Here is a 16,670-nt window from a genome sequence, read left to right as displayed (position 1 = left end):
AATTGGGTATTCACTTTTTTTCACACTAAGCTTGAATCATGTTCCCTTGTGCTGGAGCTGGTGTTAACTTTGGACATCACTTTGCAATCCAGTTTATCTATTCCCTTGCATATCTTAAATACTTCAATAAAATCACCTTCAAGCTGCGAGTTGTTGTATCTGGTCTACCTCTCTCTAAATGAACTGGCACAAGTGATTACTACCCTTGATGCAACATCTACTAGATTTTAAGATTGTTTATATTATGTAACATACTGTAACAGACTTGAGGCCCTGCTCTTTAACCGGCACTTAACTCCTCAAAGATCCCTTTGAAGACTTTCATCCTGCTCTTTCCTAAGTCATTAGTTCTAACATGTACCATGGCTTCTGACTGCTTGTCTCCACTTTCTAGAATTTTTCCTACTGACTCTATTATGTCCCTTTCCCTGACATCTGAGAGAGGACACCTCATTTAGGAATCCTGGTAACAGGCTACCTTTCCACTTGAATAATAGAATCTCCCATGACTACTGCTTGCCTTTTTTTCTCACTGCTATTGCTTCACTCCAGTCTCTTCTGACTAACTGCTTGCTCAGTGATGTTGCTTGTGATCTCCCTCCCCTGAATCAGTGTCCTTGTCTGTAAAGTGAGTATCTAGCACCTAACACACAACTCCAGACCCTCCTGGAGTTTCCTGTACTGTCTTTACCAGAGTCCTCCTTTCCTCCCAACATATGATCAACTTCCCATCCTCTGCCTCAGTATTCCTCTCTAGTTGTGGGCTGATCACTTGCAATGTTTTGCTCCAGAGATTCTTTCTATAGGACACAATGTATCTAACTGTTTCTCAGTCTCAATGACTTTAAGCTTTAATGAGCCTCGAGAGACTTGTACCTGCGGTTGCCCTGGACACACTCACATCATGCCCATGCAAGTTCTTTGCAATACTGGTTTCCACTGTCCTGCTGTACTAAGTGGTCTCAAACTACAGTAAGTAAAAGTATCTTCAAGCCAACTGCACTTAGTGCTGAAATCTAGTTCAGACCACGCTCCCTCTATTCACTCAGCTGGCTTGTTCAAAACCCTTTCTGCTTGCATACTCTAATTTGAACCAAATTAAGTAGCACTATCCTGTGACATCAGCAACAACAAATTGCATTCATGCAGCACCTTTAAGATAGAAGAACGCTTCAGAGGTGCAATCATAAAAGTGGACACTAAGCCAAAGAACGAGCTATTGGGAAGGGTGACCAAAAACTTGGTTAGGGATAGATTTTGAAGAGAGGGAGGTGAAGAGGCTGAGGGATGTAGGGAGAGAATTAGAGTATGGAGTGTAGGTGGCCACCAGTGGTGAAGTAAAGGGAAGGGGGATGCACAAGTGGTCATAGTCAAAGGAGCAAAGTGTTCGTGGGGAGGGAGGGGAATTGAGGAAGTTGCAGAGATGGAGAGGGGCAAGGCCATGAACACAAGAAAGGCAAATTTAGGAGCCAGTGTAGGTCAGCAAGAACGGAGTGATGGGTGAGTAGGATTTGGTGCAGGATAGGATACAGGCAGCAGAGTTTTGGATGAGCTGAACTTTATGGAGGGTGGAGGATGGAAGCTGGCCAAGAGAGCATTGGAAGTTGAGACTGGAGGTGATAAAGGCATGGTTGAGGGTTTCAGCAACAGATGGGCTGAGGTAGGGGCGGAGACGGGTGATGGTACGGAGGTGGAAGTGGCCGTTTTTTGTGATGGAGATGATATAGGATCGGAAGCTCAGCTTGAGGTAGAATAGGACACCGAGGTTGCAAACAGTCTGTTTCAGCTTGAGACATTAGGCAGGGAGGGGGATGGAATCAGTGGAACAGGTGCAGAATTTGTGGTAGGAGCTGAAGACTGTGTTTAGTCATCCTGTTGTTTAGCTGGAGGAAATTGCAGCTCATCAAAGACTTAAGGAAGAGGAGGGGGCCAAGGACAGACCCTTGAGGACTCCCGAGGTAACAGTGCTGGAAGAAAAGGCCATTGCTGTTAGATGCTCTGGTTATGATTCAGTAGGTAAGATTGGAACCAAGTGGGGGCAGTCCCACTAAGGTGGACGAAAGGAGAGTCGTTGGAGGAGGGTGGTGTGGTTGGCTGTGTCAGTGGCTGCAGAGAAGACGAGAAGGGCTAATGCACCACAGTCATAGAGAATGGCATTTGTAACTCGGTTTATGGCTGTTTTGGTGCTGTGGCAGGGACAGAAATCTGATTGAAGGGGTTCAAATGGAGTTGGGAGAAGTCAACAAGTTGAAGGACGAGGGAGGAGAAAGGGAGGTAGTTTTGCCGAGGGGTTGAGATGTTTTTTTGAGAGGGTGGGTGACCTTTAGTTACACCTGGCACATGGATCAAAAATAGTGTAGAAAGACAATTTTTAAGACTCCCTAAGAAGAAGATTGAGATACTGCAAGCCAAAGCAGAGGAAAAATGTCAGTTTGTAAAACAGTTTGTCACCAGCTCTTTCTTTTGATTTGCTCAATAACAAAGAACCTATTCAAGCACATAGTACCTCCTGGAAAGGTGTGGGCATGGCCCTGTTGTGTTGGTTTTTTAGGTACGCACTCAAAGTCTGATAATTAGATGCTTGCTACTGTTGCTCTGCTGTGGAAAGTTCTGTCAAGGCACCAATAAAAGGATCAGAAAGTGGAAAAAATGTCATGGTACAAAACTGAGGCATCTGTAGTGGAACAGGCCACATGGATCCACATGTCGTAGATAGCTAGTGGGAGAGGCTGTGAGACTTTTTAAATGGCAGAGTGACCGGCCTCTCTGTGTATGCGACCTGACGACCCTATACTTCTCTACTGGTGACAGTATGACCAAGGAATGAGTGGCTGTGTTACTGTGCAGCAACATGGAGGGCAGTGACCAGATCAAACTCTTTGTCATTGCTGGGGGGGGGGGAAGGCGGGGACTGCTGAGTCCATTCTGCCCAGCAGCTTCCTGTTTGACACTACATGACCAGGGATGCATGGATGACCTGTGACCTATTTGAGGCTTCAATGAAGCACCTGAATAGCAAGACGCATGTGGCAAGGTACTAAATCTGCTGGGCAGTTGTGCTGCCTCCTGTCAGGAGATTCCTGGCCTGCCCAGCTTGTATCTTTCTCTACCACTGAGCATAAGCTTTGAGGCAATGTCTTGTGATATGGGCATCATCAGAAATGTTAAGAGCAAATATCAGGCCATCTCCTCGAACGATACATTGTAGTCTGCAATACCAGTCAAGAGGTCCAATTGGACCACCAAATTTGCCGTGGACCTTGTCATTGCCTGTTGCAAAGTTGCTGTTTCACTAACTGCTGAAGCAAAGCCAGGGCATCACAGAGCAGCTGGCATTATGCAGTGTGCAACTAAAGAAACCAGAAACTGATGTTTACAACTCAAAGCCTCGGAGTGCTTCAGGGAATTGCTTGGCGTGCCCTCTGAAGAGGCCCTTGAGGCATAAGTGACAGTTGATGAGTAGTGACAGACCCGGAGATTAAAGCACAAGGACGGTCAGTGGATGCAGTTATAAGGAAGGGTCACAGTGAAGAGGGCTCTCCTATGATTAAGTTGCCAACAGCCAAGGCAGTGCTAGAGAACTTGGAGACTCTACATCTTTTCTTGCAATACACTGATGGTCATTCATCCTGTGAATTAGCTGTCCTTGCCAGCTAGGAGGTTCATATTGAAAGACAACGCCTGGAAAAGCAGAAACAAAATGCTAATGGACTTCTTTAATGTTTGGTTGCTAAGTAAGTACCTGATGCTTGGACAACATAATATTTACTGTACAATATGTCTCGGTTTTCATGTATACATTCTTAACAGGGATTTTATTTTTGAGTCAACCTCCCGTGGCTTTTTATACAAGCAGTCAAGACCCAAGTGTAGTATTCAGGTTGAGCAGGGTGGGAGGGAGAAGGGGCTGAAAGGAGGAGGAGGAAGAGAGAGGGGATGGAAGTGAGGAGGGAGAGGAAGCAGGGCTAGAGAAAAAGTTTAAAAAAAAGAAACCCTTTGGTTTACTCACCTTTGCCAATATATCCGTGCTCCAGCAAACACTTTGATGCAGCACCATCCATTGGTGAGTATTAAGAATTGCAGTGACAGTTCAAATAAGCAGAACAGCAGTTCACTGTCAGGAAATGTTAAGGGAGCCCTACTTAAGGTAATGAGTCACATAATGTTATGCTCACAACGCCACATACACGGACAATACCATTGGAATGCTGAGACCACTCACCATTTTTGATATGTAATAGATAAGGTACTGTACAACTGTCCAATAACATCTATCACCTGTAAATAAACGTAATTTTTGAATATCATCTTTGAACATGCCTTTATTATGAAAGTATACTGCATATGATAAAAATGATTGAATACAATGGCTACTGCAAAGCACATGAAATCTGATCTAATGATGAAAGGTACCTGTGTACGTTTCATACAGTGCTTCTAAAGAGTATAGTGTGTCTAATCATTTGCTTAGCTTAACTTGGTTGCTATTTGCTGCAGTGTAGGATGATGACTACTGTGGTTAATTGCACTAATTGTCATCTGTTAAACAGTTTGTTAACAAAGGAGTATCATCTGATATGACGGAAGACATGGACACTGAGGAAGCACTGAGAGAGTTTGATTTCTTAGGAACAACAGAAGATGGTGAAGGAACAGGAGAGTCGAGAAGTGCAGGCGATGGAACAGAATGGGGTAAAATTTTGCAATACCTTGTTACTATTAGAGACAATCAATTTCACTTGCCTGTAAATTTTTGACTATCAAAGATTGTAGCACATGTGAGGGATGCATTAAATATAACTGCTGTTCAAGTTAAATGCTTTTTGTGAATAGTCACAAAAATGAAGGTATAAAATGAGCTTAAATGTTCATTGAATTGTGTATGCATAATCTAGATGAAGGCACATTTATGACAGACTTCTAATATATGAAAATTGTCAGCTCATCTCAGTTTTGCTTTTTCCTTCTTGGTGTAACAGTCTGGTTTGCAACTCTTTTGGATCATTTCAAATTACGAGCAGCTCATGACAGACGAATACACTGTTTGATTAAAAAATAGGTTGGTCACCTACAACAGTGGCTCAGGAAAAAGCGTAAATTCTGTTGTTCATGTGTCGTGTATTTATTAATGGTACAAGCAAAGATTGCCTGATTTGCCTGTTGATTGTAATTTTGGGTTTCCTAATTGAAAACAAAAGAAAATAAGGTAACCTAATTCCATGGTTTAAAAAGTACTTTTCATAGAATGCAAAAAAAATTTTGCTGGAAGGAAAAGGGGCATATGTGTTTTTGTGTGCATGCGTGTGCATGTCTTAGGGAGGGAGCAGGTGGATTTATTGTAATGTTAAATTTGGGATTGTTCTAGTTTGCCAATAACCAGCCTTTGAAAGCCAGTTTGAAGTCAAAGCAATTGATAGTTCTGTAAACTGGTACTTATGGAACGCTGAAGTTGCTGGATCTGTATATGATGCAGTCTGTAACTATCATACATTAAATTATAGCTGTGCATGATTTTTGACAGCACAGAACACAGTCATAACAAATGAAGAAAATTGATGGAAAAGGGCGCTTTATTCTTGTAGCTTTATCTGAAGATTGTTGTGGAATGTTTGGGTATAATTAGTTAATTTTAGAATTTCTGATGAGCAGTCACATGGGGAACCAGGTCCATGGTGAGGTGCATGGAGTGGGTGTGAGGAGAAACTATAATGCTCACATCAGGAGAAGGTCACTGCAGTTTTAAGTTTTGGACAACGGAAGTTGCAGAATTCCCTTCAGTATTTTAAAAATATTTCTTTATAAAAAAAGAACAGGCTTGAGTCTGAACTTCAGAACCATAGAATTTTATGGCCCACCGTGCCTGTGCTGGCTCTTTGTAGAGCAATCCAACACTCTTTCCCCATAGCCCTGCACCTTCCTCTGCTTCAAATATTTATCCAATTTTCCTTTAGAAGATGCAATGGTCTGTATCTCAACCACTTCCTTGTCTACAGTTAGCTTTATCAATTATTTCATATCCTTCTCTGGTACATCTATGTTCTCGCTTCCACCATTACTGATGCTAAATATTTTTAAAATGTTTCTGCCATGCATTTATCTTCAATTAGACTCCCTTCATCCCGGAGGGTTCTACCCTCCCTTGAACTTTGTGTGTGCTTATAAAACCCCTTACCATTTCCTATTATTATCTGCTCATCCTTTCTCATATTCCATTTTAGCTTCTCTGATCTCCCTTTTCACCTTGGTACTACACTTTTATTTATTCCTCATGATTATCTTTAGTACTGTCAGCCCTAACGTTACCATATGCCTCCCTTTTAAGTTTTAGTTTAGTTTTAATCTCTCTATTGATTCACATAACTCTATACTTTGATGCATCCCCTTTTAGCCTTGGGAATAAATTTATTTTGCACTCTACATCTCATATTTGAAGAATTCCCATAGATGATCTTTCGACCTGTTCGCTAACTTTTCAAGAAATTGTGATCTCTTTTTTAATCCTTCTGTTAAATTGGAGTTTGCAAAACATTTACATTGTTATAATGCATGCAGCAAGACCTGGACAACATTCAGGCTTGGGCTGATAAGTGGCAAGTAACATTTGTGCCAGGCAACGACCATCTCCAACAAGAGAGTCTAACTTCACCATGACATTCAATGGCATTACCATCGCCGAACACCCTATCAACGTCCTGGAGATCACCACTGATCAGAAATTAAACAGGACCAGCCACACACAATGCTGTATGTTATTGTCTTGATGTGTTGTCCCTTTTGTTGTTGTGAATACACTTGTTACATTTCCTAATATAAATTGCATGAAACTTGGTGCTAACCAGATGAGAGTAAGAACAGTAACTAGAAGTATCTGAACAATAGTGGCAGTGTACAATTTATTTTTGGAGTACTGTAGGCACTGCAGCACTAGAAGTGTAAAGCACAGATTCAGCTAGAAACTGATTAACTCCTTATACCATTTAAAGGGAGGGAATATCTGGAAGCCAGCAAAAAGTAAGGTTATAACATACTTATATAAGTTTTATTTTAATTCTCTACCTGAGCTGGTCAAGTAGCCCCCAAATGGGATTGCATTTCAGACTAGGGGGCTGAGGCCGATGAAAGCTCTACATCCAAAGGTGGAGCAGAGGAAAGAGAACGCAAAGGAGACTGGAGTCACGAGAGAAGGTGCTTGCAGGAACGTGGCGCTGGAGCAGGCTAAAGGGAATGATGAGGTATGAATGAGGACAAGGATTTTGAAATGTGTGTGTTGGGAAGGGGAGTCAGTGAAGGCTGGTGAGTGCAAAAGATGATGGAGGAATAGGACTTAGTGTGGGATTGGGTGCAACTGGTAGAGTTTTGAAAGAATGTTCAAGAGTAAGGTCAAGATGGCTGACTGCTGTGCCAACAATGGCAGAGGGAGACAGAGTCCACAGAAAGTTTGAGTTAGAGCACTGAAGGGCACAGGATGGAGCGTGGTGCTGGCAGAGGTTGTGGAGCTAGAGTGGGCCAAGACCACAGAAGCATTTGTAGATAAGGACAGGATTTTGAATTTGCATTAGGGATTTGGAGACAATAGAGGTCAGCAGGGCAGGTTGGGACTTAGTGTGGGGCAGCATGGGAGAAGCATAATTTTAGCTGAAGTTGGAGGGTGGAGCCCAGTAAGGACAGTGTCAGGTAACAAAAGTATGACTAAAGGTTTCAGTAATGAGAGTGAAATGTTGCAGAGATGATAGAATTGGTGATGTTTAATCTCTAGTTTTAGATCATGTGACCGATTTCTGGGTTTGGGATGTGGAATCCCAAGTAGAATCCAGACTACATTCCCTGTGAGGCCCTGCACAGTAATAGCTCAGGGGAAAATCTGCTCGTGTAACTGAGTACAAAGGATTACCCTCAAACATCCATGTTTGACGTCAATCCAACACAGGGCTTATTGGAGTTGTGTAACTTGTGGATTACCTGTGTCTGCTTGTTCAATTGCTGGGAAAGAAATTAGAGCCGAGATAAAAGCAGGGCCTTGTATTTAAATCCATCTTTACAGAAGGTGGACTGTGATCAGAAGGCCTGTGTGGCTGATTTTGCCTTTCACTCACTAGCATCATTTGAAACCATTGTAGTACATTGTTTTATCCTATAATATGCAAACAGTTAACACAGTAAACTTGGCTTTACAAGCTAGCAAAAGCTTGAAATATTATAGAGAAGGCTTCACACAACATTGCAGATACAGTGCTATGGATAGCAACAGTGGAGGAGAAAGAATTGAAGTGACTTGCATGGGTACTTTTGTATATTGATGATAAAAAGCTGAGTCATGTAGCTCCTGTCTGAAATCTGATAAGTGACTTATGGGTGTGTATGCATGCATGTGTGTTTATGGTATACAAATCCCATCCCCCACTGCTGGCGTTGGCTGGAATAGCCAAAAAATGTTATCTGGAACTTTAGCCTGTGTGATAAAATCTTAATTTGAGAATACTCAAAAATATCAATACTCTAATCTTAATTCTGGTGAATTTTATTTTGGTTATTAACTCATAAAAATAATCCCCAGCTGAAGAGGTGCCTACGGGACTGTATAATCGTTTAGCTCTAACTTCAACCAAACTCTGCTACCAAGTTGCTCGCTATGATGCTGTGTATTTAAGTGGACATGTTGGAACTGTCCTGCTAACGGTGTAAGAATTGGATTGTTCCATAAGACAATCTCTGATTTGTTCCACTGTGCTGTGTTTAGACAAGGAAGATGTGTGTCCCACAACAGAGAGCTGGGACGTGGACCAGGGACTAATAACCAAACTCAAGGAGCAGTACAAAAAGGAGCGAAAGGGGAAAAAGGGGGTGAAGAGTAAGTGCGTATGAAATCTGGTATACTTTTGGCTCATAAACCCTCTTTTACCACTCTTTTTAAGAAAAAAAAGTATCCAGATACTCTTCCTGTTCCTTTAAAACTATCTGCTCACTCTTACATACTCTTGATCCTCTCTCACAGCATTACCTTGGTTTAACTTTTTTTTGGAAGTTGCTACCTGAAACTATTTTTAATTTTCTCCTTTCACTATTAGCCAACTGGTATTTTTTTGCAATCTCATTTGTTTGTTTTTATTAAGAAATAAGCTGGAAATGATTTCATGTCCTAGATAACAACATTTTGGGGCTTGTGTACTGAAGGACAGTCAAACTTCTATAACAGATGAAGGTAAACATGTTCAAAAAATGATTTGATCAACAATTAACTTGGCTGGAGGTCTATTTCATTTTCATCTGCTATGGTTGACTGGTTGGGGAGGGGAAACTTTTTCTTGTGGAGTACAAGTCTCAACATTGTGACTGGCAAAACAAATCCTAAAAATGTTACAATTAAAATGATTTCTGTTTCAGTAAAATTATCAACACTGAAATTTGTAGACAACAGAATTCATCTCAGTACTGATGACTTGATCCAAAGTACCCAAGCCCGCATGTGCTTTGACTCATCCAGTTTACCTGTGGAATGGAAAGACATTTTTGGAACTCAGGATGAAGATCTGTGGATTTGTGTTTGGTTCCTTCTTGTTGTAGGTTTGAACCTTCAGTGAAGAAGACATGAGATAACGATGATATGAAATCTGATCAGGAGTCAATGCAAGAATTCCTATTTAAGCAGTTTATGGATTGTATAATGAGAAGTCTATTCCATCTTTAGACTGTGATCTGATGCTTCAATCCTGGTTGAATGCTTCCAGTTGTATGAACAGATTCAAACAGTTCTGTTTCCATTCAGCACTGTGAATGTAATGCACAACCACATACATATGTGAAATACAAACTTTAGATTTTGTTTAAGTACAGAGGTGGAAAGGTAATGTGTCGGGCAGAGTGGGAACTATGGCTATGAATTCATAATACTTTATCTAGTAGTCCTTCAGAATCAGTCTCACCATGAAACCTACCCCAGAGGTGGGTTTGTTTTGTTCTGGGGCCAACTTAAAAAGCAGAATTTCCCAAGTTCATATTGGTAGTCAGTCTTATTTTAGGCAGTTGATCAAGTCCACTTCACTGTCTGCTTGTCAGATGGTAAAACTTGCGTTAATGTGCGTGTATTCGGTGTCTGAAATTTATCACAAGAAAAATTTGTCCATAATTCAAATTCGAATCGTGCATAAAATATGTTAGTGTTGATGAGCGATCAATTATCCAGGATTGGGCTGACAAATGGCAGTAACGTTTGCACCACTTAAATGTCAGATAATGGGTCATTCTGGCAGATCAGTAGCTTACATTAGTGATCAAAACCTCATGCACATGATCTGAATCCTAGCTGGAGTGGCTTGAACGCAGAGTATTACCCATACCATGGAAATAGGCATGATCAGTATGTTTAGCCCCAAATATCTTCAAAGGGCAGCAAAGATATGACCAAATGCATGATTGTGGTGCGGTCATCAATTAGCAAGAGGGGAATTTAACCCTCTTTCCACACCTGCTGCCCATGGGCACTGGTGTCCAGCACAATTTAATATACTTCAACACCTTGCAGGAGTTCTATATGCACAATGAGGTGGAGGAAGAATAACTGACTGGTGGCAAACTCTCAGAGGTGCAGTGTCTGAGTTTCCCACCTTGTCTGATTGCCTGCTTGTTTGCAATTGGGAATAGAACTGCAAGCCAAAAATGAGGGGCCAGATCTGGGACAACATTTGATACGATTGGACTTTCAGTTAAAATAGAAAATTTAATGAAAAACATATTTCCTGTTTTTTATTGCTTATTTTTTTGTTGGATTCACTTTTCTAATGATATATGGTACTTGAGATAAAATCCAGCCAATAGTTGCACAAGCCAGACAAACCTGATAATGTATAATTAAATCATTCTTTTCTACAGAGACAGAAGGATGCAAGATCCAACATTACTTTTAGCTCTATTTTTGTTTAACAGGGCCGAATAGATCAAAATTACAAGACATGTTGGCTACTTTAAGAGATGTAGATGAGCTCCCTCCACTGCAGACTTCAGTAAACTCTCCCCCCAGACCGACTAGCACACGACTGACTGAGCACGAAGCTGGCAGGACAGAAGAAGGTAGGTGAGAGGAAAGCGGGGCATCTTGGGCAAGTCTTAAGACACTTGTGAATTGGTGTCTTTTTATTTAAAACAATCATAAATCTTCTGTACCATATTAGTATTTCTTTTATTTGTATTGAATTTGAATTAAAATTTCTGGTGATTTATATTTTAAAAAATTTTTAAATTGTTTTCTAGTGGAGGCATTGACCTTTCCCCCGGGAGCAGGAAAATCCTTTATCATGGGTACGGATGAAGCGCTAGAGAATGCGTTGGGTCTTGGAGAGTTGGCAGGCCTTACTGTTGCTAATGAGGCCGACCCTCTAAATTATGACGTAAGTTCGAATTTCCATTAATGCATCATCTATTTTATAAGTGTAATTAATAAAATTCTAGCGCAGCCAAGAGCTTTTGACAGTGTAGCTTTTTGACCAGCCAATATGAGAGTGGCCTAGACCGACTACCTTGGTGATTTATTATGGTGGGAATTGTGGGCAAGAACCCATTCCTTACCATGCTGGCATTGCACTGGGAGCTCAACATGCTGCCCTATCCCACTCCAGTAGTATTCTACATTTCAGATTTGCTGTACAATTGAACATCAGAATTGCTAGCTTGGCTCAGTTGGTAACACTCTCAGCTTCAAGCCCCACTGCAGAACTTGAACACGTTACAGTACTGAGGGAGTTCTCTGTTATCGGAGTTGCCATTCTTTGGATGAGACTTAAGCCAAGATCATTCCACGGATGTTAAATATCCCATGGCTCTAGTTAAGAACAGCAGGGTGCCTTGGCCAACATCCCTCCCTCAATCACCACCAATAAAAACAGGTTAACTGGCCATTTGTTTTATTTGCTTTTGGGGACCTTGCTGTGTGTAAATTGGCTGCCATACTTAAGAAAAGAGATACTTGCTCTCGAGGCAGTACAAAGAAGGTTCACTCGGTTAATCCCGGGGATGAGGGGGTGGACATATGAGGAGAGGTTGAGTAGATTGGGACTCTACTCATTGGAGTTCAGAAGAATGAGAGGCGATCTTATTGAAACATATAAGATTGTGACGGGGCTTGATCGGGTGGATGCGGTAAGGATGTTCCCAAGGATGGGTGAAACTAGAACTAGGGGGCATAATCTTAGAATAAGGGGCTGCTCTTTCAAAACTGAGATGAGGAGAAACTTCTTCACTCAGAGGGTGGTAGGTCTGTGGAATTTGCTGCCCCAGGAAGCTGTGGAAGCTACATCATTAAATAAATTTAAAACAGAAATAGACAGTTTCCTAGAAGTAAAGGGAATTAGGGGTTACGGGGAGCGGGCAGGAAATTGGACATGAATTTAGATTTGAGGTTAGGATCAGATCAGCCATGATCTTATTGAATGGCGGAGCAGGCTCGAGGGGCCGATTGGCCTACTCCTGCTCCTGCTCCTATTTGTTATGTTCTTATTTTGCCTGCAAAGCTACAGTGGCTGCCCTTCAAAAGTAATTCATTACATGTGCAATGCTACAGGATGTCCCGAGGGCACCATAAGGTGCTACATAGACGCAAGTTCTTTGTTTCCAAAAAGACCGCTTTGAAAAGATCTATCTATCTATCTACAATGCTATTGGGCAATGCTGCCAGAAAAATGGATCTTGTTGATATACAATTTATGGGGATGTAAGTTCACTTAGCAGATTTGTACATTTTACTTACAACAAATTCAAAAATTTATTTAGTAAAGCCATGCCAACTATCTCGGCAGATGATATTTTGATTCTGCACAGATCCTTGCTGGTAGGCCCCAGTTTACGCATGAACATTTGTTAATTCTTGCCCAATTTTTTGGTATCTATCCAATTATGTTGGATATACAGGAGTAGGAATTGGACTAATTTGGAGTGGGGTGGAGATGATGGATAGATATCAAAAGACAAAAGTAATTGGCTGGAAGTTATGATCTGGAATGTGCTGCCTGAAAGGGTGGTGGAAGCAGATTCAATTGTGGCTTTCAAAAAGGAATTGGATAAATACTTGAAGGGAAAAAATTTGCAGGGCTATGGGGAAAGAGCGGGGGAATGGAGCTAACTAGATTGCTCTTACAAAGTGCCGGCATGGGCTCGATGGGCCTAATGGCCTCCTTCTGTGCTGAAAGCATTCTATGATTCTAATCTATGAATGAGAAAGAGGGAGAAAGACCTAGTAGGAACTAAAGAAACAAAATAAAGAAAGCAGCAAGAAAAAAAAATGATTATAGTTTATAAAGTTATAGCACTAAAAATCCATACTTTGGATGGGATATTAAACTGAGGCACCTTCTGCCAGTTCAGATGGATATTAAACATCTCATGACACAATTCGAAAAACGGAGTTCTCCAGATGTCCTGGCAAATATTCATCCTGTAACTAATACTCGGAGGAAAAAAATGAACTGCCCATTCATCTAATTGCTGTTTGTGGAATCTTGCTTTGTAAATTGGCTGCTGCATTTGCCCACATGCAGTAGTGACTGCACTTCAAAAGTAATTTCTGTGAAGCATTTTGAAATGTTTCTCAGGCTTAATAAGGTGTTGTGTAATGTGTCTTTATAAATATGATCTAGCGTAATCCCAGTTTGCCATGTATAAGCCTACAACAAAACAGAATGATAGATGGAAGAATTGAAAAATTGTAATGTGCTTTCTTAACACACTGAGTATTACACATTGATGTGGTTTCTATCTTTCTCTTGTTCTCAATACTGTATTGTGGTTCTTCCACTGTATTTCAGTTTACTGCCTTGAATTTACCTTCATTTCTGATTTGTCATTTTAAGGTTGCCACTATTAGTATTCCTGAGTGATTATGTATTAATGTTAATGCTTGCCATTTGGTATCTGGTTTCATTGTATGTATTGTAGTTTAGTGATCCTAGATTAGTAATGAGTTATTTTCTACAAACTTTTGTACAATGATGCCTGTCGTCACTGCTTCTAAATTAGTGTTGACTGCTGATTTGTACATAATCTTTTTGGACTTCTGTTATTGGGTGAAACCTTGCACCTTGTTGGTTCTTTTAGAGTAGGGAAGGAATCTTCTAGTTTACAACCACATAATAGGAATGCACTAAGGCAATTCTAAAATATGGTAACCGCTTAGATGGGCTGATTGCCTATTGTTAATCTACACCAGCACTCTGTGTCCTGGCCAACATTCCTCCCTCCCTCAACCGACATCACCAAAAATAGAACTGGTCATTCATCTCATGCAACAATAAAAAAAATACATTCTTAAGAGGGGTTTTGGTAGAGTAAATAAGGAGAAACTGCTTCTACTGGCAGGAAGGTCGGTAACCAGAGGACACAGATTGAAGATAATTGGCAAACGAACCGGGGGCAGATGGGGATAATTCTTTTTACCCGGCGAGTTATGATCTGGAATGCACTACCTGAAAGGGAGGTGGAAGCAGATTCAATAATAACTTTCAAAAGGGAATTGGATAAATACTTGAACAGGAAAAAATTTCAGGGCTACGGGAAAAGAGTAGGGGAGTGGGACTAATTGGATAGCTCTTTCAAAGAGCCAGTATGGGCCGAATGGCTTCCTTCTGTGCTATGCTATGATTAAATTTTGAACATTTTTAGATGATTAAAGTGAAAATCCTTAATTGATCAGTGTTTAAGAGATTGTATGGATTTTTCTTTTTGACTACTTTCTGATAAGTGTTTTTTGGGTCTTATAACAGATCACAAGCAATAAAGATGCATTAAGGAAAACTTGGAATCCCAAGTTCACATTACGGAGCCACTTTGATGGAATAAGGGGCCTTGCATTTCACCCAGTTGAGCCTGTTTTGGTAACTGCCTCAGAAGATCACACTGTGAAGTTGTGGAATTTACAAAAGACTGCCCCAGCGAAAAAGTAAGAACGGTGGTGAAGTGTAACAGTGCACTCTTAGTATGGTTTAAAATACAAAATGAATTTGGATTGCTTCTTCAGGATTATTAGTAATCCATTTCTGCCATCCTCCACAGATCATCAAAACAAAGCAGAAAGTACTGTTAGAAATGGTACCATTAGTACATTTATGTCAAAATCAGACTACAGAAGGATAACTATTTTACAACAATTCTCAGATTGGACTCTGGATAGTAGTTGAAATCCTGAGGTGCTTTGGCATCATTTTTAGATGGCTCATTCTTTGACTGAGGAGCAGTGGTGACTTTTTTCATCAAGTCCAGAACTAACAAGAATGTGTCCTTATATAGTATCTTTACCATAGTGAAACACCCCAAGGTGCTTTACAAGATGGGCTGGGGAGAGAATCAAGACACCCAGTAGGAGTTGAGGGAGATAACTAAAGACATGGTTGAAGAGGTAGGTTTTCAAGATTCTTCTGAAGGTGCAGAGGAGCTGAGGAACACAATTCCAGTGTGCATGGTTGCGATGGCTAATCGGTGTGCCACCTGTACTGGACTAGAGAGTTGGAAGAGCAGAAGGTGTGAGCTGGGGCATAGTGCTGGAAGAGAATAGAGAGGTAGAGTGGAGAAAAGTCATTTAGGGATTTGTCAATGAGCACAAAGACTTTGAAATCAGTGAGTTAGGGATAGGGAGCCAGTAGGGTTAATGAGGATAGGGGTGATGGATAAGTGAGACTTGGTACAGGTTAGGATGAGAATAGCAGAGTTCCCTCCTTGACCCTTTTATAGTTTCATTCCAATACTGCATGAAAGCCCTTGCAAGATTGCCAGACTGGTCAATGCTTGTTGCTCTACTCATAGAACAGCTTCTCAAAATATTTTCTGGTATGGACTCTTCATCACAACTAGTTCTGATGAAGGATTTTCGCCCAAAACGCTAACCTGTCGTCTCTCTTCAGATGCTGATAGGCCTGCTGCACACTTAGAGCAATTTTTGAGTTTATTTTAGATTTGGAATTGGCCGTTTCTGTCTCTAGAATGTCAAGATTATGTATTTTCCTCACTGCAGCAATTCATTTTTTAAAATCAAATTAAAACTGCTTCAGTATGTGCATATAGCTTGCAGTGTACCTTTACATCTACAATTTTGGAATTTCCCCTTGAGGGCAGGGTGGCTTTGCTTGTCAGAAACAGTGTTCAGAATTGGATTTGCAATCCAGATTTAAGCCCTGACACTTCAGACAGGAAATGACATTGCATATGTATAACTGGGCACTGAATTTTTCCATCTCCGGTCCCTCCGCAGTGGCATCCTCAAGCGTGTGAAACACTGGCTTCTGCACCAGTCAGTGGCGCTTTCTTTTTTTAAATTAAAAAAACCACCATGTAGGGCCATGGAAAATAGTGCAGAAAGCCATCAAGGTGGAAAAGAATAGATTAAATAAAGCAGGAAGTGATGGGAGGGGCAGAGTTCGAGATGAGTTGAAGTTTGTGAGTGGATCGGTAATTTTTAGGATGTGGAGGGCAGAGTTCTGGAGTGTTGAAGGATCTGCAGAATGAAGTTGGGGAAGGTGTGAATAGTGATTGGGGCAGGTTGGGATGGAGGCAGGCGATATCACAGAGCTAGAAATAAACAGTGTTGGTGATGGATCAGATTTGGGGTTTTAAGCTCTACTTGTGGTCAATGCCAAGGATTTTTAAAGCATGAAAATTGTACAAGAAGTGGGAGATTGAGGCCCTTGAAAATAAGA

The 16,670-nt window shown here is 41.0% G+C and overlaps 1 protein-coding gene across 2 annotated transcripts in view; it reads left to right on the top strand.

Annotated features, from left to right (window-relative positions):
- strn (striatin, calmodulin binding protein) overlaps positions 1-16,670 on the top strand; it is an 83,096-nt gene that overhangs the window by 49,567 nt on the left and 16,859 nt on the right. The window contains exons 7-11 of one of the 2 annotated variants that reach the window (XM_067984107.1): positions 4,551-4,692; positions 8,738-8,848; positions 10,921-11,064; positions 11,245-11,381; positions 14,745-14,920. In XM_067984107.1, the coding sequence (XP_067840208.1) occupies positions 4,551-4,692; positions 8,738-8,848; positions 10,921-11,064; positions 11,245-11,381; positions 14,745-14,920 (710 nt within the window). The remainder of the gene's footprint in view (positions 1-4,550; positions 4,693-8,737; positions 8,849-10,920; positions 11,065-11,244; positions 11,382-14,744; positions 14,921-16,670) is intronic. The other variant, XM_067984108.1, reaches the window with a different exon arrangement.

This window comes from Heptranchias perlo, chromosome 5, assembly GCF_035084215.1.
Source record: "Heptranchias perlo isolate sHepPer1 chromosome 5, sHepPer1.hap1, whole genome shotgun sequence".
Classification (NCBI taxonomy): Eukaryota; Metazoa; Chordata; class Chondrichthyes; order Hexanchiformes; family Hexanchidae; genus Heptranchias; species Heptranchias perlo.
This window is presented reverse-complemented; position numbering and strand designations above follow the sequence as displayed.